This window comes from Procambarus clarkii, chromosome 11 (genome assembly GCF_040958095.1).
Source record: "Procambarus clarkii isolate CNS0578487 chromosome 11, FALCON_Pclarkii_2.0, whole genome shotgun sequence".
NCBI lineage: Eukaryota > Metazoa > Arthropoda > Malacostraca > Decapoda > Cambaridae > Procambarus > Procambarus clarkii.
Genome location: NC_091160.1, coordinates 43628646 through 43655523, shown reverse-complemented (window position 1 = coordinate 43655523; position 26878 = coordinate 43628646). Strand labels below are relative to the sequence as shown.

The window sequence follows — 26878 nt, the reverse complement described above, 5'->3', positions numbered from 1 at the left end:
TAAAAAAAAGATGGAGCATGAGGAAGCATGAAGCTTATACTGTGGTGGCAGCAGTAGGTTGGAAGCGTCCGCGGGCCGTCCATGCAGAGGGACAGGAGCTCACGTTGGACAAATACATGCCCATAACAGCAGTAGCAATAGCAGTAGCTAATGTCAATTTATATCCGATATAAATTAGCGACCCGACTAGCTTGTGCACACGATAGGCGTGGTGGGGGCAACCGTCCCTTGAGGGATGGGTAGGGGGCGGCGGGCCCCACGCCAACACCGGCAGGCAGCAACAACGATGCCGGTGGTGTCAGTACCAAGAGGGCTTCACAAACCCCTTGTCACCGACTGCAGGATGTGGCAGTGTTGGGGGTGACCCCAGAAGACTCCAGTAGGGAGTCACTGCCCCCAACGTGGGGTGCAGGAATGCGGCGAGGGTTAACAGGGAGGTTTGCTGGTCGGTACATCTGTCAGAACATAACTTCCCTCATATCTGTTGGGGTGGTGGACGTGGATGCTGAGGGGGACTCCCCGTTGTTCTGCGTCCAGATCTCGATCTGACGGTGGCACTCTTTTAGGCAATCCTGCAAAGCAAAAGTTTATATTAGAAACTTGATCATACATTATACATTCTATACATGCTGCTAATGAGACAATGATATATGCATGTGTTTAAATGAACTACAATGGTCACGACAAATTGTATATGCTATACTGAACAAAGAATTCAGTGCACATTTTTTGTATTTAATGCACTTATTTTATAATAATAATAATAATAATAATAATAATAATAATAATAATAATAATAATAATAATAATAATAATTTTGTATTGCTGTGTAATTATGGATTTTGTAGCAGTTTATATCATTTGCATGTGATTAATATGGTATTTTTTACTGTCGCAAGTAATGTCTGGCCTACACGTCCTTGTCCATTGTGGGTGGCAGGGTGAGGGGCCTGGGTGGCAGGGTGAGGGTGGCAGGGTGAGGGGCCTGGGTGGCAGGGTGAGGGTGGCAGGGTGAGGGGCCTGGGTGGCAGGGTGAGGGGCCTGGGTGGCAGGGTGAGGGGAAGGTATACCCAATGGTCTAGGACTGACAAAGGGAAAGGGGAGAGGGAGGGGAGGGGGGAGGGTAACGGTAGACTCGTGTCACTTCCGGTGGTGGGCAGCAGAAGGCACCATGGTCATTAATGCCTCCTGGCTCTCCTGGCACTCCTACGTCACTCCTCACCCTCCTCGCCTCCAGCTCTCTCATACATACCCAGGGTCGCCCACCACTCCCCCCCCCCCCCCCCCACGGACACACTATCCCATCCTTCCATCCCCCCCCCGGACACACCACCCCCATCCTTCCCATTACCCAGGGAGGGGAAATGGGTTGCTTTGTTTATTTCCGGGACATGCAAGACACCCCCGAGAGGGAGGGGGGGGGGGGGTAATGGGAAGGGGGGTAAGAGAGCACGGAGTGGACCATAGACTGTGCCAACTTGGAACCAAACACTAACGTTCACTTACACTGTGTATGCCCACGCCCACAGGGAGACCCCCACGCCCACAGGGAGACCCCCACGCCCACAGGGAGACCCCCACGCCCACAGGGAGACCCCCACGCCCACAGGGAGACCCCCACGCCCACAGGGAGCCCCCACGCCCACAGGGAGACCCCCACGCCCACAGGGAGACCCCCACGCCCACAGGGAGACCCCCGCGTCCTTGTCTGAAGCCCGGCAGACAAGGAGAGCCAGAGGCGGCCAAGGGTGCCACTCACAGGGGACACGTAATGCACAGCGGATTAACAAGGTGAGTGCCAGAGGGTATAATATCCCCGGACTGACTGCTTATCTAGGAGGAGGTGAGGGCCTTAACCTCCCCCCACCCTCATACAAGCACCCACTGTGGGGCCAGCACCACACACCGACACCACAAGTGGCTACATCAACATGAAAGTTCCTTTGATAGAAACAAGAAAATCAGGATATGAATATGTGGAAGGTTAGGAACACGGGCTAAGAGTGGAGGAGCTGCAACAGTAGCAATGGGGATGGCAGTAGCAGGAACATAAGTAACAGGAGCAGCAGTAGCAGGAGAAAGACCAGCTCCCCCAATACCTCTTCGTCCGGCCACCCGTCACACCTTATCAGGAGTTTGTTTGTACACAGTATTGCTCCAGATTACCGGCCGAACAAGCTAGCAACAAGGGTCAGAGGGCAGGGGTAGCCAGCTACCACGGTGCTTGCGGTACACCTCTACACCTCTATGCCCCGTCTGGCCTGGCTCCGTCTCTTGCACCTATTCTCGTGTTGAATTTGGCCCTAAAGTTGTGAATGGAAGTGGCTTCCACAACTTCTTTCAGGCCATTCCACTTGTCGAGTATCTTCTTAAAATTCTTGGACTCACTGGCGTTCCCAGCGCCTACGGATGTCCTTTTGTCTTTGTGTCATGTAAAGGCTCTTAAGAGTGAATAAGTCGCTACGAAGGTAAAAAGGCAAGATACTCTCTAGGGTCGGGTACAGCCCGTCCTCCTAACGTTTCCCCAACGTCAAGAAACAGTCGTACTAAACTACCCTTATCCTAACCTACCAGAAGACTCACAACAGAAAACGGGACGTCATGTCAATTTCGCGAGCCGCTTCCATTTTCTAGTACGACGATTTTTGGCCTTAAGTATACGTCAAAATGCTTGGCTGTATTAGGAGGACGGGTTGCGGGTCGAGCCTTGGGTAGAGGCGGGTTACAATGACTGGGGCGGTGCGGGGCCACCACCAGAGACGGGATCACATGTGTCCCACTACAAGAGAAGTGTTTTAGCACCTTTGTGTGGAACCCGACACACCAACATGTGCCTCAGTAAACATACCCGCCCCGGCGTATACACACCAGGGCGCCGCTGTATGGTGGGAGGCAACAGAGTGCCTCGTCTCTACTTCACTCAAAGAGTAAACTCTCGCAGCTACGTAGTAACGCTTCCCAACCGACCAAGGCCACTTCCATTGTCTTGAATTGAGACTTATCTCAGTCTACATTGTTTTGTTTTGATTTGTATAGTGTACATTGATCACAAGGAGGCTAGGGGTGGGTGTAGCGATGAATGAATCGTGGGTCTCGGAGTACCCACCCCGCCCTTAAACCCTCCCTCCCTCCCTCCCTCCCTGACTCACATCCCCCACTTGACCTGAACCTTGACCCCTACGCCCACCCACACTACACGCCGCCCCCACCCTCCTCCCCTCTCTCTCACACATGCACGCTCCCCCCCTCCCCCTGCCCTCTCACACAGATGCTCCCAACCCTCTCTCACACACACACGCTCCCAGACCTCTCACACGAAGGGAATAGGTTACAGCCAACAGAAGGAACAGGGGTTACAGCCAACAGAAGGAACAGGGGTTACAGCCAACATGAGGAACAGGGGTTACAGCCAACAGAAGGAACAGGGGTTACAGCCAACAGAAGGAACAGGGGTTACAGCCAACAGGAGGAACAGGGGTTACAACCAATAGGAGGAACAGGGGTTACAGCCAACAGAAGGAACAGGGGTCACAGCCAACAGTGTGTACACAGACCACCCCTGTTCAAAACCCCGCGCCACAGACACACACACACACAAGGGAGGAAGGGTACTCACAGTGTCGATCTGGGTGATAGCGTGCAGTCTGTGATAGAGTTCTTGCATATACAGCTGTGCCGCTGTAAGACCGCCTCGAGGCGCTACAGTTATAGGTGCCGCCGCCGCCGCCGCTGCCGCCATCTCCTCGCTGTGGTGTCTGGGCAAGATGCCCTGGATAGCGGACGCCACCGCTGCTGCCGCAACCATGGATGGCGGGTTAGAGGTGAACCGCACGTCTGTGGAGGAAGATAGCCGTTGCTTTAATATTGATCCATCACTGTACACATGACCGCAATCTGCGGCTGGTCAATAATATCTCCTTCAAGACAAGCCTTGGTCCCCCAGGCTCGGCTTGGGGAGTAAAAGAACTCCCAGAACCCCTTGGGAGAGTAAAATAACTCCCAAAACCCCTTTGGGGAGTAAAATAACTCCCAGAACCCCTTGGGAGAGTAAAAGAACTCCCAGAACCCCTTTGGGAGAGTAAAATAACTCCCAGAACCCCTTTGGGGAGTAAAATAACTCCCAGAACCCATTTGGAGAGTAAAAGAGCTCCCAGAACCCCTTTGGGAGAGTAAAATAACTCCCAGAACCCCTTTGGGAGAGTAAAATAACTCCCAGAACCCCTTTGGGGAGTAAAATAACTCCCAGAACCCATTTGGAGAGTAAAAGAACTCCCAGAACCCATTTGGAGAGTAAAAGAACTCCCAGAACCCCTTTGGGAGAGTAAAATAACTCCCAGAGCCCCTTTGGGGAAGTAAAATAACTCCCAGAACCCCTTTGGGAGAGTAAAAGAACTCCCAGAACCCCTTTGGGAGAGTAAAAGAACTCCCAGAACCCCTTTGGGAGAGTAAAAGAGCTCCCAGAACCCCTTTGGGGGAGTAAAATAACTCCCAGAACCCCTTTGGGAGAGTAAAAGAACTCCCAGAACCCCTTTGGGAGAGTAAAAGAACTCCCAGAACCCCTTTGGGAGAGTAAAATAACTCCCAGAACCCCTTTGGGAGAGTAAAATAACTCCCAGAACCCATTTGGAGAGTAAAAGAACTCCCAGAACCCCTTTGGGAGAGTAAAAGAGCTCCCAGAACCCCTTGGGAGAGTAAAAGAACTCCCAGAACCCCTTTGGGAGAGTAAAATAACTCCCAGAACCCCTTTGGGAGAGTAAAATAACTCCCAGAACCCCTTTGGGAGAGTAAAAGAACTCCCAGAACCCCTTTGGGAGAGTAAAAGAACTCCCAGAACCCCTTTGGGAGAGTAAAAGAACTCCCAGAACCCCATCTAGGTACAAATCACAGCCTCACTTTGTTTAACTTTAATACAGTCAATAATACAGTATGCAGTATGCAGTTAATACAGTATGCTGATATGTTATACAGTACCCAGATGGCATACACCATACACTTCTGACACTACATCATGGCACTGTAGATTACCATATGACACCATGGTGTCTAGTGGCACCATACGCACCCCATGGCACCATACGCACCCCCATGGCACCATACGCACCCCCATGGCACCATACGCACCCCCATGGCACCATACGCACCCCATGGCACCATACAAACCCCCCATGGCACCATACGCACCCCCATGGCACCATACAAACCCCCCATGGCACCATACGCACCCCCCATGGCACCATACGCACCCCCATGGCACCATACAAACCCCCCCATGGCACCAAAATGATTATATTCTTAATATAGCAGGTACCATTCCATAGCATGATGCTTCATCTCGTACCACAATACTCTGAACAAACTCGTACTAACTACATCTGACATCAAGGAATATGAAGTGGACCATGGACTAACATTCATCAAGCATTTACACAACGTTACGAAACCTGTACATCTTTCCTCAGTCATGGCGGCTTTATTTACACGTATTAAACAGGTTATGGGCCCCGAAGCACTATACGAGGTTGTTTATAACACTAACAACCTCGGGTTGTTGTAACACCCAGGACCTCCCCCCCCCTTAGAGTTCACACCCAGGGAAGCCTTCTCCAAGAGGTCAGCCCAGATGACCTCCGGTTTATCTTGTATATTGATTAAAAATTCCTGGGTTAGTCTTAGTCAGCATAGTTTCAAGTATGTAATATTTCATGCAAGGGAATTAGACTCCAGATTCTTATGTGTAAACATCCTTGGATCTCCCCCTTTTGGCCAGGTCAGAGGTCAGTCACACAGGTAATTAATAACTCCTCTCTTGAAGAGTGTATGGTGAATGTCAAACAAGCTTTTTGAAATATTTCTTGAGTGTTTGTACACTTTTGGTGGGTAGCAACAGCAGATCTCCCCCTCCCCCCTGTGGGGGGTTGTATATAGAGGGCCTGTAGGAACATAGGAGAGGCAGAGTGCGGTACACCGGGATCGAGAGCGGGGCTGTGAAGAACATCTCAGCCAGGGAGAGACAGATAGCTTAAGGTAATGTGTGTGATCTCTGAGTTTTTGTTCCATGTCCAAATTTCTTAACTTTTTGCCAGTGTTAGGGTAGGATTTATAATTGGTGATTGACATAATTTTGGTCTCAATAAACTTACGTGAAATTTCCCGTCTGTGTCAATTGTTGAATCCTCTTAGCCTTTTGGATATAGTGGCTGACAACCATTTTCATGATTAATGACAGTCATAGAAAGTACTCTCCTAGTCAAGCAATGTTTCTTGCCTCGTTGCTTGATATAGTTTCAATGGTCAAAGGCAGATGGTGGCAGCGTATTTAATCCTGTGTTAGCATCTCCTTGTTGGCAGTGTACTTTGTAGTCCCGGTGTAACCATCATATGTCAGCCCATAACAGTGTTACCAAGTGCAACCAATGGGGAGGAGTTACTCAGGATAGTTTAGTGTTCCATTATAGTGGTGTTCCATTATAGTGGTACATTTTAGGGTGGTGTTACAATAGGGAAAGGGAGCTGTAACACCCAGGACCTCCCCCCCCCTTAGAGTTCACACCCAGGGAAGCCTTCTCCAAGAGGTCAGCCCAGATGACCTCCGGTTTATCTTGTATATTGATTAAAAATTCCTGGGTTAGTCTTAGTCAGCATAGTTTCAAGTATGTAATATTTCATGCAAGGGAATTAGACTCCAGATTCTTATGTGTAAACATCCTTGGATCTCCCCCTTTTGGCCAGGTCAGAGGTCAGTCACACAGGTAATTAATAACTCCTCTCTTGAAGAGTGTATGGTGAATGTCAAACAAGCTTTTTGAAATATTTCTTGAGTGTTTGTACACTTTTGGTGGGTAGCAACAGCAGATCTCCCCCTCCCCCCTGTGGGGGGTTGTATATAGAGGGCCTGTAGGAACATAGGAGAGGCAGAGTGCGGTACACCGGGATCGAGAGCGGGGCTGTGAAGAACATCTCAGCCAGGGAGAGACAGATAGCTTAAGGTAATGTGTGTGATCTCTGAGTTTTTGTTCCATGTCCAAATTTCTTAACTTTTTGCCAGTGTTAGGGTAGGATTTATAATTGGTGATTGACATAATTTTGGTCTCAATAAACTTACGTGAAATTTCCCGTCTGTGTCAATTGTTGAATCCTCTTAGCCTTTTGGATATAGTGGCTGACAACCATTTTCATAATTAATGACAGTCATAGAAAGTACTCTCCTAGTCAAGCAATGTTTCTTGCCTCGTTGCTTGATATAGTTTCAATGGTCAAAGGCAGATGGTGGCAGCGTATTTAATCCTGTGTTAGCATCTCCTTGTTGGCAGTGTACTTTGTAGTCCCGGTGTAACCATCATATGTCAGCCCATAACAGTGTTACCAAGTGCAACCAATGGGGAGGAGTTACTCAGGATAGTTTAGTGTTCCATTATAGTGGTGTTCCAGTATAGTGGTACATTTTAGGGTGGTGTTACAATAGGGCGGTGTTACATTGTGGAGTGTACCAGATACCTGGTTGATACCTGGTTGATGGGGTTCTGGGAGTTCTTCTACTCCCCAAGCCCGGCCCGAGGCCAGGCTCGACTTGTGAGAGTTTGGTCCACCAGGCTGTTGCTTGGAGCGGCCCGCAGGGCCACGTACCCACCACCGCCCGGCTGATCCGGAACTTCTCTTAGAAAACCGTCCAGTTTTCTCTTGAAGATGTCCACGGTTGTTCCGGCAATATTTCTTATGCTCGCTGGGAGGACGTTGAACAACAGCGGACCCCTGATGTTTATACAGTGCTCTCTGATTGTGCCTATGGCACCTCTGCTCTTCACAGGTTCAATCTTGCATTTTCTTCCATATCGTTCACTCCAGTACGTTGTTATTTTACTGTGTAGATTTGGGACCTGACCCTCCAGTATTTTCCATGTGTATATTATTTGGTATCTCTCTCGTCTCCTTTCTAGAGAGTACATTTGGAGAGCTTTGAGACGATCCCAATAATTTAGGTGTTTTATCTCGTCTATGCGTGCCGTATATGTTCTCTGCTGGTGCTTGTTATCTAGTCCGTTCTTCACTCGCCACTCCGTCAAAAATCCAACCTACTAACCTAACCCAAGCAACCCGCTATAGAGTCCGATGCGAAGAAAACGGGGGATGTCTGTGAGCCGTAACTTGTCATAGTAGGTTATATTTGTAACGTTTGTCACCACAACGTGCAAAACACGACCTATTAGTTGAGAGTACAAGTTGCTAGGACCCCTTGGGAGAACAGGGGTCCCTTGCCCCTAAGGGGAACAGGGGTCCCCTGCCCCTAGAGACACAGGGGTCCCTGCCCCTAGGGAGAACAGGGGACCCCTGCCCCTAGGGAGAACAGGGGACCCCTGCCCCTAAGGAGAACAGGGGACCCCTGCCCCTAGAGACACAGGGACCCCTGCCCCTAAGGAGAACAGGGGACCCCTGCCCCTAGGGAGAACAAGGGTCCCTTGCCCCTAAGGGGAACAGGGGTCCCCTGCCCCTAGAGACACAGGGGTCCCTGCCCCTAGGGAGAACAGGGGACCCCTGCCCCTAGGGAGAACAGGGGACCCCTGCCCCTAAGGAGAACAGGGGACCCCTGCCCCTAGAGACACAGGGACCCCTGCCCCTAAGGAGAACAGGGGACCCCTGCCCCTAAGGAGAACAGGGGACCCCTGTCCCTAGAGACACAGGGGTCCCTGCCCCTAAGGAGAACAGGGGACCCCTGCCCCTAAGGAGAACAGGGGACCCCTGCCCCTAAGGAGAACAGGGGACCCCTGCCCCTAAGGAGAACAGGGGACCCCTGCCCCTAGAGACACAGGGGTCCCTGCCCCTAAGGAGAACAGGGGACCCCTGCCCCTAAGGAGAACAGGGGACCCCTGCCCCTAAGGAGAACAGGGGACACCTGCCCCTAGGGAGAACAGGGGACACCTGCCCCTAGGGAGAACAAGGGACCCCTGCCCCTAAGGAGAACAGGGGACCCTTGCCCCTAGGAACACAGAGGTCCCTGCCCCTAGGGAGAACAGGGGACCCCTGCCCCTAGGGAGAACAGGGGACCCCTGCCCCTAGAGACACAGGGGTCCCTGCCCCTAGGGAGAACAGGGGACCCCTGCCCCTAGAGACACAGGGGTCCCTGCCCCTAGGGAGAACAGGGGACCCCTGCCCCTAGGGAGAACAGGGGACTCCTGCCCCTAGAGACACAGGGGTCCCTGCCCCTAGAGACACAGGGGACCCCTGCCCCTAAGGAGACACAGGGGACCCCTGCCCCTAGGGAGAACAGGGGACCCCTGCCCCTAGAGACACAGGGGTCCCTGCCCCTAGAGACACAGGGGACCCCTGCCCCTAGAGACACAGGGGTCCCTGCCCCTAGGGAGAACAGGGGACCCCTGCCCCTAGGGAGAACAGGGGACCCCTGCCCCTAGAGACACAGGGGTCCCTGCCCCTAGGGAGAACAGGGGACCCCTGCCCCTAGGGAGAACAGGGGACCCCTGCCCCTAGAGACACAGGGGTCCCTGCCCCTAGAGACACAGGGGACCCCTGCCCCTAGGGAGAACAGGGGACCCCTGCCCCTAGAGACACAGGGGTCCCTGCCCCTAGGGAGAACAGGGGACCCCTGCCCCTAGGGAGAACAGGGGACCCCTGCCCCTAGGGAGAACAGGGGACCCCTGCCCCTAGGGAGAACAGGGGACCCCTGCCCCTAAGGAGAACAGGGGACCCCTGCCCCTAAGGAGAACAGGGGACACCTGCCCCTAGGAACAAAGGGAACCTCGTCACCGCAAACAATACGAATTATAAACAAAGAAGAATTAAAATAATTCAGAAGGACTAGGGGTTAGAAAGTGGTAAAAGGCAGGCTATATGATCTATTTTAGCGAGGTTCAACAGGGTGTCATAGCCCTTATCTTTTGGGGACAGGATTTATGATTACGTCAAAGGGGTCCGAGGGAGAGAATGGGCAGCCCTCTGCAACCCGCCCTGGGAAGTGCTTTTTCACCTGCCCTTCTTTGTACCCCTTGAGGGCAGCCCTCTTACCTCTCCAAAGACCTGCCCTCTACTCATTATGTCCAAGGGAAGTCGAACCCACCTGGAGACTACTTCACAGTCAACCAGGAGGGAGAGTCATTGAAGAGTCGACAGAAGTAGCTTCTTCAGCGGTGTTCCAGCGGTCCTCCAGCGGTGCTCCAGCGGTGCTCCAGCGGTGTTCCAGCGGTGCTCCAGAGGGCAAGCAACGGTAAGTAACAATGAGTCCTTCGTCCACCTCCCTCTTCAATGAGAATCATTACTGATAACGTTGTTATTATCAGCGTGGCGCCACAGAAGGTCCATCCGCCCACGGTGATAACGACATGTTGCAAGAGGCGCCGAGAGCTCTTGCAATACACAACTCCAACGATAATAAACTTTAGAAATTATAAGTTATTACATTGCAGAGGTTGTAAAGGTGAAGCCTGGGAGCTAACACTCGCCTCGACAAGTACATGTAAGTGAAATATTGAGCTATGGCCGTGTGAGGCTCGTGTGAATGGCTTAGAGAAAATGGCGGATGGTAAAGAAAACGAGAGGGGGCGGGGGACGTTAAATTAATAGTGGAGTTTATGACTTAAATAATGAAAGGGTGGGGGTATGGGGGATAAGGAGGGGGGGGGGAGGGGTATGGGGGTAGATTTTGAAGCCACAACAGTAGGCCTACTGGCAAATAACAATACAGCTCATTAACGTCCACCGTTGGAGTCGAAACGTCTATGCCAGAAAGACGAAACCTTTCTACCCGAAAATTCAATTCAATTACAAAAATACAACACCAGCATCAATTTATAAGTCATTTGTTCTCGCCTCTCAACCCCCGCCGGCGTGGCCAGCCTCAGCTGAGGCCAACAGGCCAACCACCACAACACAAACAATCGCTTGTTTCTTTTCACTCAATGGCGGCCATGTCCCTCGGGGCGGCCATGTCCCTCGGGGCGGCCATGTCCCTCGGGGCGGCCATGTCCCTCGGGGCGGCCATGTCCCTCGGGGCGGCCCCGGGAACTACAGGAGTGTGTCTGGAGTACCTTAGGGAGGTGGTGGCCTCTAGACGGTAACTCTTGGCTGGGTTAAGCCTCTGGGAGTTACCTCACGTGGGCACTCATGGTTGTAACTCTTACAGGGACCATCGTCTGGGATGGGGACACTCTTGGTGGACCCCTCTCTTGTTGGGGACACGAATCAGGTCAGGTCAAAGACCGGGCCGCGGGGACGCTGATCCCAGGAAGCAACAACAGGCAAACACTTTTCACCCTATTGGCTTCACACATCTGAAAAACTGACCTACAATTGACCTTGATCATATCCGGAGAATACCAGGCCGCTCTTATCGAAATCCCCACCTCATCAGTCGCTTACATGTTGAGAGGTGGGACCCAAGAGCCGTAGCTCATCCCCCGCAAATACATGCCGTCTAAACTGGTGAATATGACCCATGATGACCTCAGAGACTCCTCATCCTACCAGAATAGAGAGCGATCTAACCAGTCAGACTAAGTCAGTTATTTTCGTCTTTAAGTACGAGAAATCTATTAATAATTAAGCGTATCTTAGAGGAGAGGAAGTGAGGTTATGAAAGAGGGTTCACAGAGACATTCTCACGGATGGTTGCTTAACATCTACCACACACTACCATTCTCCTTTCATGTACATCTACCACACACTACCATTCTCCTTTCATGTACATCTACCACACACTACCATTCTCCTTTCATGTACATCTACTACACACTACCATTCTCCTTTCATGTACATCTACCACACACTACCATTCTCCTTTCATGTACATCTACCACACACTACCATTCTCCTTTCATGTTTAATGTGAACGTCAACATTTTCTCTTTCGCCGAATGTTATAAATTAAAGAAAACTTGTTTTTAAAGGCAAACGTAGATAAAAATTACTATTAACGCGATAAAATTCAATAAACATTAGCAATTTCGAGAATGAAGGCAGTGTGTTTTGAGCTGCATACACCAGCTTGTTATTATACCAGGTAATTAGGCTGTATTAGTACACCAGGTAATTAGGCTATGAGGATTTGTGGCTAGGTTGAGAGGGCTAGGGAGGTATATCTGGCCTGTTGAACCACACCCTGTAGCCGCCGCCGCCAGGGCTTCCCACAAGCGCTTGGCGCCATTCTTCCCGCCCAAAACTCCCGCCAAAATCTGCCGTGAGTCCTTTCTTGAAGTTCCACACGTTCCCTTTCTCGCTGAAGAGGGCCCCTGGACTAGGGCTCAGTGGAGATTCCTTAGCTCTAGGGCTATCTTGAGATGATTTCGGGGCTTTTTAGTGTCCCCGCGGCCCGGTCCTCGACCAGGCCTCCACCCCCAGGAAGCAGCCCGTGACAGCTGACTAACACCCAGGTACCTATTTTACTGCTAGGTAACAGGGGCATAGGGTGAAAGAAACTCTGCCCATTGTTTCTCGCCGGCGCCTGGGATCGAACCCAGGACCACAGGATCACAAGTCCAGCGTGCTATCCGCTCGGCCGACCGGCTCCCTAGGATGCAGGGAACAGAGTTGCAAAGATTGACTTCCTTGCAACTCTGGCAAAGCAACCACGTCAACTGCACGATGACAACCAAATATAGTATATAGCATTGCCTTCGGTTTTAACCGAATTAACGGTTTTCCGGATTTAAACCGAAAACCTATTATTAAGCCCATCTTCAAAACCTAGAAAATAGACTTCCATGTGGGTTATGTGGGACGGGAGAGACGGCAGTCGTACAGACCAGCCATCTGTCTGTCCCTTTCAACACCTGGCTTCCAGCTTCCTCCGCCCCTTTTCCAGTAATACTTCCAGATCTCCACCCTGGGTGTAATCATACCTTTCGTCAAGGTATATTGGGGTATTAGCTGGAGTTTGTGCTAGTGTTTCCTGGTCTCTGTTCCCCCCAATGGTACCTGGAGTGTACCTGGATGGGGTTCCAAGAGTTCTTTACTCTCCAAGCCCGGCCCGAGGCCAAGCTTGACACGCCTGTAGAGTCCCTCGTCCACTTGGCCCACTTGGCCAAGACACCAGGAACACGTACATACTCTGAGGTGGTTCAGAAGATCAAATACCCCTCGGCCAGGTCTCTGGCCATCTCTCTAGGTTGGTGTTCTGGTCAACCAGGCTGTTAGACGCCGCTGTGCACAGTCTCGCCAGCAGATAACCAACCTAGAAACAGAGTTAGCAGTTCGATCAAACTAAGAAGAATGTACTTCGAGTGACCCACGAGGCGCGGGCGGGCACGGCCCTCGTGGCGGGCGAAGTCAGTACCACCGTTCGCCAGCAGGCGGGCAATTACAGCTCTTCTTAATCACCAAATTACACCGCCATATTGCCCGCGCCACTAATTACCAGCGCGTGCCTCCAGACACGCTGAGAGAAATGACAGGAAGAGCCTTAAGTTAAAACTTAGTTTAGAACCAATCACATTTTGTCTCAGTTTTCCTGCTGTTTATATGACAAAACATCTTCATTGTAAGGATATACCAGTGAGGATATATCACAGTCGGGGATATACCAGAAGGTGGATATACCAGAGGGCTAAAGTTAGTAAAGTTTGTATACTGCATAAGTAAAGTTAGGATAGGATACGGCAAGCTAGGTCTGTTTAAAAGAGTAGCGGTGACGTAGAATAATTACTCTTAGTTACGGGATCGCCATAGCCCGTGCTACTTGGAAGGTCCAGGTAGCAAATCTTTAACAGCAACAACAACATTACTCTTGGACCCTGTTTATAAGTTGCAGCATCCCCCCCCTCCCCCCCCCCCCCACCACCGTGATGCTGCGATCTCTGCCTCCGGTTGACTCCTGAATTATCCTAAATTATCACCATCTTTGCATCTATTTCTACATTACTTGATGCTTCTTGTTTATCTGTGGCATCCCAGATTTTCCCGGTAATCTCTTGCCAGAGTTCCAGTGAAAGCATCAGTCGTGGATCGACTCATCTATTGTGTCGAAGGAGCTAGATGCCGATATTATCGCCGTTGGTGTTCCCAGGAAGTGAGAGTGTAAGCCCAGTTCGACAGCCCCATCGCAGCGTTCAAGTCAACATTTGACTTACTAAGAGTCTACGTAAGTCAGATTTTGACTTACTAAGAGTCTACGTAAGTCAGATTTTGACTTACTAAGAGTCTACGTAAGTCAGATTTTGACTTACTAAGAGTGTACTTAAGTCAGAATTTGACTTGCAGTCCACTTGGTCATGCTGTATGACTTGAAAGATGCTTAGTTTCAGCAGATCGAGGTGACCACAACACCTGACCTAACCTAACCTGACCTAACCTAACCTGACCTAACCTAACCTAACCTAACCTGACCTAACCTGACCTAACCTAACCTGACCTAAACTAACCTGACCTAACCTGACCTAACCTAACCTGACCTAACCTAACCTAACCTAACCTAACCTAACCTAACCTGACCTAACCTGACCTAACCTAACCTGACCTAACCTAACCTGACCTGACCTGACCTAACCTAACCTAACCTAACCTAACCTGACCTAACCTGACCTAACCTAACCTGACCTAACCTAACCTGACCTAACCTAACCTAACCTAACCTGACCTAACCTAACCTAACCTGACCTAACCTAACCTAACCTAACCTAACCTGACCTAACCTAACCTGACCTGACCTAACCTAACCTAACCTAACCTAACCTGACCTGACCTGACCTGACCTGACCTAACCTAACCTGACCTAACCTAACCTGACCTGACCTGACCTAACCTGACCTAACCTAACCTAACCTAACCTGACCTGACCTAACCTGACCTAACCTGACCTGACCTAACCTAACCTAACCTGACCTAACCTAACCTGACCTAACCTGACCTAACCTGACCTAACCTGACCTGACCTAACCTAACCTAACCTGACCTAACCTAACCTGACCTAACCTGACCTAACCTAACCTAACCTAACCTAACCTGACCTAACCTGACCTAACCTGACCTGACCTGACCTGACCTAACCTAACCTAACCTAACCTAACCTAACCTGACCTAACCTAACCTAACCTGACCTAACCTGACCTAACCTAACCTAACCTAACCTGACCTAACCTGACCTAACCTGACCTGACCTAACCTGACCTAACCTAACCTAACCTAACCTAACCTGACCTAACCTGACCTAACCTAACCTAACCTAACCTGACCTAACCTAACCTGACCTGACCTGACCTGACCTAACCTAACCTAACCTGACCTAACCTAACCTAACCTGACCTAACCTGACCTGACCTGACCTAACCTAACCTGACCTAACCTAACCTGACCTGACCTAACCTGACCTGACCTAACCTAACCTGACCTGACCTAACCTAACCTGACCTAACCTGACCTGACCTGACCTAACCTGACCTAACCTAACCTGACCTAACCTAACCTAACCTAACCTGACCTGACCTAACCTAACCTGACCTGACCTGACCTGACCTGACCTAACCTGACCTGACCTAACCTGACCTGACCTGACCTAACCTAACCTGACCTTGTTAGTGGTTGTTGGTTAAGGTTGTGTGTGGGGCGTGGTTGGCTTCCCATGTGGTGCCGTCCAGCGTTATCTGGCGTGCCTTCCTGCCTCCACCAGCCTATTATCTCTTAGAGGAAGTTGAGTACTGCAGCGGGCTCCCCTGCCTGCCTCCCTGCCTCCCTGCCTGCCGCTCCCCACGCAGTGAGACACTCTTCCCACTCTGCCAGTGAGCTTCCTCTCTCACCACCAACGCGACGGTGAACACCGGGTGGACAGAGGCATCGCAGGAACGATCGAGGGGGTAGAAATAGTCCTAAGTCCTTGTCCTAAGCTATGCAGGCGATGAGTCACAATAACGTGGCTGAAGTATGTTGACCAGACCACACACTAGAAGGTGAAGGGACGACGACGTTTCGGTCCGTCCTGGACCACAGTCGACTTAGAGAATGGTCCAGGACGGACCGAAACGTCATCGTCGTCCCTTCAACTTCTAGTGTGTGGTCTGGTCAACATAAAAAATGACTGATGGCTTGCTAAGTTTACTGGGGGAGATTAGCGTTCAATAATGGCGCCTGAACATGAAGAGTCAAACAGGAGGGGACTGAGCTCTGAGGCCACGTAGCACTATAGAAGGAAACTCTCAAGGCTAGAAGTGTGACTTCCTGTCCAGCATCACTTGAAAATTCAGATTTCCCAAACATATGGATTGCCGTCAGAAATCAGAAAAGAAATCAACCAAAACTATATATAATCATCGTGAGACCAATTATGGATTATGCAGCGCCAGAAAGGAGCTCCTATCTAGAGACTAAACTAATCCCGGGGAGCCCTTCGGCCGAGCGGACAGCACGCTGCACTTGTGATCCTGTGGTCCTGGGTTCGATCCCAGGCGCCGGCGAGAAACATTGGGCAGAGTTTCTTTCACCCTATGCCCCTGTTACCTAGCAGCAAAATAGGTACCTATTTGGTACCAAAATAGGTAATTGGTACAAAATAGGTTAGTCAGCTGTCACGGGCTGCTTCCTGGGGGTGGAGGCCCTGGTCGAGGACCGGGCCGCGGGGACACTAAAAAGCCCCGAAATCATCTCAAGATAACCTCAAGATAACCTCAAGATAGATCCCAGAGGCGTGAGAGAGTCTAGCACCTCAGCCAAGACAGCCGTGAGAGTATTTACCAAGCTCACATACCCCTGTCAGTTCTATGATTTTTATTGGTTCAATAAACCATTTTATTGCTGTGACCCCATGGGCAGTTTGACCGCTGGGTGCATCTACGGCAGCTTTGTGTCTTACGGCGGCGGGGTTCGATCCCTGATTGTCCAAGTGGTTGGGTATCGTTCCTTCAGTCATATCCTCATATCCCAGCTCCTTGTCCTCATATCCCAGCTCCTTGTCCTCGTATCCCAGCTCCTTGTCCTCGTATCCCAGCTCCTTGTCCTCATATCCCAGCTCCTTGTCCTCATATCCCAGCTCCTTGTCCTCATACCCCAGCTCCTTGTCCTCGTATCCCAGCTCCTTGTCCTCGTATCCCAGCTCCTTGTCCTCGTATCCCAGCTCCTTGTCCTCATATCCCAGCTCCTTGTCCTCATATCCCAGCTCCTTGTCCTCATATCCCAGCTCCTTGTCCTCATATCCCAGCTCCTTGTCCTCATATCCCAGCTCCTTGTCCTCATACCCCAGCTCCTTGTCCTCATATCCCAGCTCCTTGTCCTCATATCCCAGCTCCTTGTCCTCATATCCCAGCTCCTTGTCCTCGTATCCCAGCTCCTTGTCCTCGTATCCCAGCTCCTTGTCCTCATATCCCAGCTCCTTGTCCTCATATCCCAGCTCCTTGTCCTCGTATCCCAGCTCCTTGTCCTCATATCCCAGCTCCTTGTCCTCATACCCCAGCTCCTTGTCCTCATACCCCAGCTCCTTGTCCTCATACCCCAGCTCCTTGTCCTCATATCCCAGCTCCTTGTCCTCATATCCCAGCTCCTTGTCCTCATATCCCAGCTCCTTGTCCTCATATCCCAGCTCCTTGTCCTCATACCCCAGCTCCTTGTCCTCATATCCCAGCTCCTTGTCCTCATACCCCAGCTCCTTGTCCTCATATCCCAGCTCCTTGTCCTCATATCCCTGTAACACCGCTCTATTGTAACACCGCCACTAAAATGCACCACTATAATGGAACACTACTTATCCTGAGTAACACTTCCTCATCGGTTGCACTTGATAACACTGTTATGAGCTGACACAAGGGAGCTGTAACACCCAGGGAAGCCTTCTCCAAGAGGTCAGCCCAGATGACCTCCGGTTTATCTTGTATATTGATTAAAAATTCCTGGGTTAGTCTTAGTCAGCATAGTTTCAAGTATGTAATATTTCATGCAAGGAAATTAGACTCCAGATTCTTATGTGTAAACATCCCTGGATCTCCCCCTTTTGGCCAGGTCAGAGGTCAGTCACACACGTAATTAATAACTCCTCTCTTGAAGAGTGTATGGTGAATGTCAAACAAGCTTATTGAAATATTTCTTGAGTGTTTGTACACTTTTGGTGGGTAGCAACAGCAGATCTCCCCCTCCCCCCTGTGGGGGTTGTATATAGAGGGCCTGTAGGAACATAGGGGGCAGAGTGCGATACACCGGGATCGAGAACGGGTCTGTGAAGAACATCTCAGCCCGGGAGAGACAGAGGTCTTAAGGTAATGTGTGTGATCTCTGAGTTTTTGTTCCATGTCCAAATTTCTTAACTTTTTGCCAGTGTTCGTGTAGCATTTATAAGTAGTGATTGACATAATTTTTGGTCTCAATAAACTCGTTAAATTTCCCGTCTGTGTCAATTGTTGAATCCTCTTAGCCTTTTGGATATAGTGGCTGACAACCGTTTTCAAAATTAATGACAGTCATAGAAAGTACTCTCCAAGTCAAGCAATGTTTCTTGCCTCGTTGCTTGATATAGTTTCAATGGTCAAAGGCAGATGGTGGCAGCGTATTTAATCCTTGTGTTATCATTTCCTTATTGGCAGTGTACCTTTGGTTCCGGTGTAACCATCATGTGTCAGCTCATAACAGTGTTATCAAGTGCAACCGATGAGGAAGTGTTACTCAGGATAAGTAGTGTTCCATTATAGTGGTGCATTTTAGTGGCGGTGTTACAATAGAGCGGTGTTACATCCCAGCTCCTTGTCCTCATATCCCAGCTCCTTGTCCTCATACCCCAGCTCCTTGTCCTCATATCCCAGCTCCTTGTCCTCATACCCCAGCTCCTTGTCCTCATATCCCAGCTCCTTGTCCTCATACCCCAGCTCCTTGTCCTCATATCCCAGCTCCTTGTCCTCATATCCCAGCTCCTTGTCCTCATATCCCAGCTCCTTGTCCTCATACCCCAGCTCCTTGTCCTCATATCCCAGCTCCTTGTCCTCATATCCCAGCTCCTTGTCCTCATATCCCAGCTCCTTGTCCTCATACCCCAGCTCCTTGTCCTTATATCCCAGCTCCTTGTCCTCATACCCCATCTCCTTGTCCTCATATCCCAGCTCCTTGTCCTCATACCCCAGCTCCTTGTCCTCATAAGCCCTTCCAAGTGCTATATAATCACCATGCTTTAGCGTGTTCTCATAATTCCTTTGCCCTATAAACAAATCCACAAGGGCCGTGACGAGGATTCGAACCTACGTCCGAGAGCATCCCAGACGCTGTCCTTTGCCCTACGTTATACAAACTATAGTAGATGAATGTGTGTAGAAAGAGGAATAATTTGCTGGAGAAGAAGAGTGTGAAGATGGTGGTTCCCTGGAACAATAGGACCTTCCAGGCCGACAGCCAGCCAGCCAGGCAGCCAGCCAGCCAGGCAGCCAGCCAGCCAGCCAGCCAGCCAGCCAGCCAGCCAGGCAGCCAGCCAGCCAGCCAGCCAGCCAGCCAGGCAGCCAGCCAGGCAGCCAGCCAGCCAGCCAGGCAGCCAGCCAGGCAGCCAGCCAGCCAGGCAGCCAGGCAGCCAGGCAGCCAGCCAGCCAGGCAGCCAGCCAGCCAGCCAGGCAGCCGGCCAGCCAGGCAGCCAGCCAGCCAGCCAGCCAGCCAGCCAGCCAGCCAGCCAGCCAGCCAGCCAGCCAGCCAGCCAGCCAGCCAGCCGGCCAGCCATTCAGCCAGCCAGCCAGCCAGCCAGCCAGCCAGCCAGCCAGCCAGGCAGGCAGGCAGCCAGGCAGGCAGGCAGCCAGCCAGCCAGCCAGCCAGCCAGCCAGCCAGCCAGCCAGGCAAGCAGCCGGACACCACACTGCTGTCATTGGAGTGTGGTTGGAGGTGTTGTGTGTCGCTGGCTCCAGTCTCATTCATTGTTTTGGTCCACACAATCTGGCGCGTGATTTAAACCCACCCAATGTGCTGGTGTCTCCTACCAGCATTGGTAGGAGACACCAGCCGCTACCAGCTGGTGGCCGATAGGTAGCTACCTATAGATACCTACCAGCTACCAGCACCCTGGCTGTCTACCCTACACCACCTTCCCCTTCCCTTGAGAGGTCCTGGAAGCTCCTGGGGTAGGTTCTCAGAGTCCTAGCTCCCGGCTGGGGGCTAGGCTTACCCCTGTGATAAGTCGGTCCACCAGACTGTTGCTTGGAGCGGCCCGCAGGTCCACATATCCACCACGGGCCAAATGATCAAGGCGATGGATCAATTGATCCAAAGACACCTTTACGGGCAATAGTGCAGGCGGCTATGACAACCCCCCGTCAATCACTAGCATATAACCTTAGCTGTTTACAATAGCATTGAGGACGGGGGCTAAGACCCCCACACCCCCCTGAGGGGGGTCCTGGCTGAGAGAGAAGACAATAGCCCCTACGACGCGGCCCAAAATGTATAGATTGACAAAAGCCGCGCCTCGGCCGCCCGCATGAGGTCGGCTGATGACAAGACGCCCTTATACTGGCTTGCTGTCACCCGACGCCGCCCATATGCTGGTCCAGCACGCCCACGTACGCATGCCCCCATACCCACCCCCACACACTGCGATAGGTGCAGCACGCCCACGTACGCATGCCCCCATACCCACCCCCACACACTGCGATAGGGGCAGCACGCCCACGTACGCATGCCCCCATACCCACCCCCACACGCTGCGATAGGTCCAGCACGCCCACGTACGCATGCCCCCATACCCACCCCCACACACTGCGATAGGTCCAGCACGCCCACGTACGCATGCCCCCATACCCACCCCCACACACTGCGATAGGTCCAACACCCAACTATGCACTCGGTTCCTAATTTCTAGATGTTCCAATTCAGTACAGCCCAACCACTTGGGCTGGACGGTAGAGCGACGGTCTCGCTTCATGCAGGTCGGCGTTCAATCCCCGACTGTCCAAGTGGGTGGGCACCATTCCTTCCCTCCGTCCCATCCCAAATCCTTATCCTGACCCCTTCCCAGTGCTAGCCGCAGAATACGTTGAATTGAATCGCGTAAATCGTCTATCAGCGATAGACTGAATCTGACCAATGAAAGGGATAGATAAATAGATTAATCAGAAAATTTAAAGGTGAAAGCGCTACGCCAATAAGTATATATGGTACTTGACGGGGAGGGGGGGGGATAAGAGGGCATTAAGGCAGGATATGAGGGGCAAGGGTAGGGCTTGCCCTCTGGCTTACCCAAGTCCCCCTTACCCCCCCCCCTGGGGCCCCTGGGTCGTCGACCATAAGGTAAGGGTGGTACTGGTGCTACCACCACACCAGTACCACCACACACCAGTACCACCACACCAGTACCACCACACACCAGTACCACCACACACCAGTACCACCACACACCAGTACCACCACACCAGTACCACCACACCAGTACCACCACACACCAGTACCACCACACACCAGTACCACCACACCAGTACCACCACACCAGTACCACCACACCAGTACCACCACACCAGTACCACCACACACCAGTACCACCACACACCAGTACCATCACACACCAGTACCACCACACCAGTACCACCACACCAGTACCACCACACACCAGTACCACCACACACCAGTACCACCACACACCAGTACCACCACACACCAGTACCACCACACACCAGTACCACCACACACCAGTACCACCACACACCAGTACCACCACACACCAGTACCACCACACACCAGTACCACCACTCACCAGTACTGCTATCCTTCCGGCGGGTAAGAACGTGATAGCATCATAGCTGACGATCTCCCTGACGTGTAGGGTTATCATAGCGGAGGATAGCAGCACGGAGGATAACAACACGGAGGATAGCAGCACGGAGGATAGCAACACGGAGGATAGCAGCACGGAGGATAGCAACACGGAGGATAACAACACGGAGGATAGCAGCACGGAGGATAGCAACACGGACGATAACAACACGGAGGATAGCAACACGGAGGATAGCAGCACGGAGGATAGCAACACGGAGGATAGCAACACGGAGGATAGCAACACGGAGGATAGCAGCACGGAGGATAGCAGCACGGAGGATAGCAACACGGAGGATAGCAACACGGAGGATAGCAACACGGAGGATAGCAACACAGAGGATAGCAACACGGAGGATAGCAGCACGGAGGATAGCAACACGGAGGATAGCAACACGGAGGATAGCAACACGGAGGATAGCAACACGGAGGATAGCAACACGGAGGATAGCAGCACGGAGTATAGCAGCACGGAGGATAGCAACACGGAGGATAGCAACACGGAGGATAGCAACACGGAGGATAGCAACACAGAGGATAGCAACACGGAGGATAGCAGCACGGAGGATAGCAACACGGAGGATAGCAACACGGAGGATAGCAACACGGAGGATAGCAACACGGAGGATAGCAACACGGAGGATAGCAACACGGAGGATAGCAACACGGAAGATAGCAACACGAAGGATAGCAGCACGGAGGATAGCAACACGGAGGATAGCAACACGGAGGATAGCAACACGGAGGATAGCAACACGGAAGATAGCAACACGAAGGATAGCAACACGGAAGATAGCAACACGAAGGATAGCAACACGGAGGATAGCAACACGGAGGATAGCAACACGGAGGATAGCAACACGGAAGATAGCAACACGAAGGATAGCAACACGGAAGATAGCAACACGAAGGATAGCAGCACGGAGGATAGCAACACGGAGGATAGCAACACGGAGGATAGGAACACGGAGGATAGCAACACGGAAGATAGCAACACGAAGGATAGCAACACGGAAGATAGCAACACGAAGGATAGCAGCACGGAGGATAGCAACACGGAGGATAGCAACACGGAGGATAGGAACACGGAGTATAGCAACACGGAGGATAGCAACACGGAGGATAGCAACACGGAAGATAGCAACACGAAGGATAGCAACACGGAGGATAGCAACACGGAGGATAGCAACACGGAGGATAGCAACACGGAGGATAGCAACACGGAAGATAGCAACACGGAGGATAGCAACACGGAAGATAGCAACACGAAGGATAGCAACACGGAGGATAGCAAAACGGAAGATTGCAACACAAGGTGCTGACCATCCTCCTGTCTCGATACTACTTATACTAACCATATGAACTATCCGTACATATATTGACCTAACGGACAATTCGAAGCAAGAATTTGGTACAAACCAAATGCATTTATGTGGCTAATAAAACCCAACCAAACCCCCCTATCTTGAGGTTATCTTGAGATGATTTCGGGGCTTTAGTGTCCCCGCGGCCCGGTCCTCGACCAGGCCTCCACCCCCAGGAAGCTGCCCGTGACAGCTGACTAACACCCAGGTACCTATTTTACTGCTAGGTAACAGGGGCATAGGGTGAAAGAAACTCTGCCCATTGTTTCTCGCCGGCGCCTGGGATCGAACCGAGGACCACAGGATCACAAGTCCAGCGTGCTGTCCGCTCGGCCGACCGGCTCCCCTAGGCGTAATGCATGCTATCCGAGGGCTTAATATAGTACGTATATGTGCTATACAAGGCCTAGGAGTTTGACTATATTTTGTCAGACTATATAGTGTATAGTTCCTAATTCTAATTGTCTATTATACAGTTTACGAGGTTGTAAACTCCACAAGCCAAGGTTGTTATTTATATAAACAACCTCGTGGTCCTTCGGGGCTCATAACCTGTTTAATATGTGTACACAACGTCGCCATGCTTGTTGAAAGATGCACAGGTTTCGTATGTGGTCGTTAACCCTGGCCCAGACTGATGGAAAACTAGTGAAACCCGCCACAGGTAAACTACAAGCAAACTCGTGACAGGTCGTGAGTTTTGTAAACTGTTGTACACACATAATTACACTCTCCTAACAGTGCTTGCTGGGGGGCTGATACTCAGCTCCGTGACCCCGACTCCATAGTCCAGAGGCGGTGTGTGTGTGTACTCACCTAGCTGAACACACGTAAGCTTTAGCTCTCGGTCCCAACACTCGAGCCTGACTAGTCCTTGAGTACGCGAGCAAATGAGAGGCGTCTAATAAGTTCAGGCAACAGCTTAAAGGCTGGTGATAGGTCAGGGGAGTGAGGGAGTGAGGGAGGGAGGGAGGGAGAAGAGCCAACAGGTTGTGCATGATGAGCGGCTGCACAACACTGGCTCCTCAGGTCTTATGCTCCCCCTTGCTCTCTCAGGCACTCACCCCCCCCCCCCCCCCCCCCGCCAACCTGTCCACACAAGCAAGCAAGATCCGCCTCCAATCTAGCCACAGGGAGGGGGGAAAGGCGTGCACGCACATCCGCCCGGCTTTGCACTTAACGTCTCTCTCTATCCCTCCCTAATTCACCCTCAGCGCGCCAAAATACGTCAACAAACCCCAGCGCGCCAAAATACGTCAACAAACCCCAGCGCGCCAAAATACGTCAACAAACCCCAGCGCGCCAAAATATATCAACAAACCCCAGCGCGCCAAAATACGTCAACAAACCCCATCGCGCCAAAATACGTCAACAAACCCCAGCGCGCCAAAATACGTCAACAAACCCCAGCGCGCCAAAATACGTCAACAAACCCCAGCGCGCCAAAATACGTCAACAAACCCCAGCGCGCCAAAATACGTCAACAAACCCCAGCGCGCCAAAATACGTCAACAAACCCCAGCGCGCCAAAATACGTCAACAAGGAATCATTCAGAGGCTCAGTTTACCACAAAAGTTTAAACCAACTTTAAACTACTCAGAGATGCTGCAGGTGTAGTTACCCTGGTGTAGAGTGCAGCAGAACTCCCAGCCAGTTCCCGTAGGAAGTCCTGGACCAACCAGGCTGTGGTGGATATGTGTGGGGGCCTGCGGGTGGCTTCAAGCAACAGCCTGATGGACCAAGTTGTACTCCCCATGACTAGGGTGCTTGGAGGAGGACAACTAACTCTTGGGTCCCATGACAGCATGATAGGTAGGGCCGTTCCTTAGAAGGAATACCCCACATAGGGCACTGCAGGTGGGGAGTGTAGGTGGGGGAGTGTAGGTGGGGAGAGTGTAGGTGGGGGAGTGTAGGTGGGGGAGTGTAGGTGGGGGAGTGTAGGTGGGGAGTGTAGGTGGGGAGTGTAGGTGGGAGAGTGTAGGTGGGGGAGTGTAGGTGGGGGAGTGTAGGTGGGAGAGTGTAGGTGGGGGAGTGTAGGTGGGAGAGTGTAGGTGGGGGAGAGTGTAGGTGGGAGAGTGTAGGTGGGAGAGTGTAGGTGGGAGAGTGTAGGTGGGGGAGTGTAGGTGGGGGAGTGGGGGAGTGTAGGTGGGGGAGTGGGGGAGGTGGTCTGGGAGCTTTAAAGGTGGGGAGGGATGAGGAGTTAATGTGTCAATGAACCTGTGGGGACTGGAGGGGGTGGGGTGCAGGCGGGGGTGGGGGTGTGGGTGGGGGTGCAGGTGGGGGTGCAGGTGGGGGTGCAGGTGGGGGGCAGGTGGGGGGGGGGGGAGGTGAAGGACAGGAACTGCACCTGGATGAAGATGGAGATGGTGGCAGGCAGACTGGAACCTGGCCAGCGTTCACCACACACTCTCCGCCTGTGTGCGTGTGCGTGCGTGTGCGTGCGTGCATGGAGGAGGAACCTGCGTGCGTGCGTGCTTCTCATTCGTGCATAGTGAAATCCTACGCATTCATACATGCGTATGAACGCCACTCAACATGCGCTCGCATGCGTGCAAACATGTTCAAACGTGCGTGTGTGTGTGTGCACGCAACTGTCACCCCCCCCCGGGGGCTGAAGTTTAGTCAAGGCAATGACGCCCAGATGATCTTCACGGGGCAGAAGAGTGCCAAGCCCCACCACCAAGAGGGAGAGGAGCGAGCCCAACCGACGGCTCCAGGTCATTTACAATGCAACTCAGGGTCTGAGGGGACACAACGGCCACTGTTGCAGACTTCCCCTCACGTGTCCCCTCAGGGGCCTGGCAGCTGAGTGAGCAGAGTTCGGGATTCGTAGTCGAGAGGTTCCGGGTGGTTCGATCCCCGGTGGAGGCGGAAACACAATTGGGCAGAGTTTCTTTCACCGTGATGCACCTGTTCACCTAGCTGTAAATAGGGACCTGGGAGTTAAGACAGCTAGCTGCTACGGGCTGCTTCCTGGTTGCGTAATAAAAATGAGGCCTGCAGACGACTGCTGACTCCTGTTAGCTGGCTGAGAGCTTTCCCTTCCCATAGCTCATGGTAAGCCTTACCCTACTAGTTTTACACACAGGAGGGTACAGGAGCAGACGACTGCTGACTCCTGTTAGCTGGCTGAGAGCTTTCCCTTCCCATAGCTCATGGTAAGCCTTACCCTACTAGTTTTACACACAGGTGGGTACAGGAGCAGACGACTGCTGACTCCTGTTAGCTGGCTGAGAGCTTTCCCTTCCCATAGCTCATGGTAAGCCTTACCCTACTAGTTTTACACACAGGAGGGTACAGGAGCAGACGACTGCTGACTCCTGTTAGCTGGCTGAGAGCTTTCCCTTCCCTTAATGGGAGCCGGTCGGCCGAGCGGACAGCACGCTGGTCTTATGATCCTGTGATCCTGGGTTCGATCCCAGGCGCCGGCGAGAAACAATGGGCAGAGTTTCTTTCACCCTGTGCCCCTGTTACCTAGCAGTAAAATAGGTACCTGGGTGTTAGTCAGCTGTCACGGGCTGCTTCCTGGGGGTGGAGGCCTGGTCGAGGACCGGGCCGCGGGGACACTAAAACCCCGAAATCATCTCAAGATAACCTCAAGATAACCTCAAGATTCCCATAGCTCATGGTAAGCCTAACACTACGAGTGAGAGAAAGGAGAGAGAGAGAGTAAAAAAGAGAAATAAAGAGAAAGAAATAAAAAGTAAAAGAAAGTTAGACAGGGCATAACGGTGAGATGGAGACCCCCCCCCACAGATGGAAGAGGGGGGGGGGGACAGTGGGGGAGCAGACACCCCCCACAGATGGAAGAGGGGGGGATGACAGT

General features: G+C 51.9%; 1 protein-coding gene across 1 annotated transcript in view; it reads right to left on the bottom strand.

Moving 5' to 3' along the window:
- Positions 1-26878, bottom strand: part of LOC123750428 (G1/S-specific cyclin-D2) — a 112075-nt gene continuing 85197 nt past the window's right edge. The window contains exons 5-6 of the mRNA XM_069322734.1: positions 3617-3834; positions 1-572 (exon numbers count right to left, since the gene is read on the bottom strand). Of these exons, the coding sequence (XP_069178835.1) occupies positions 459-572; positions 3617-3834 (332 nt within the window). The 3' untranslated portion in view covers positions 1-458. The remainder of the gene's footprint in view (positions 573-3616; positions 3835-26878) is intronic.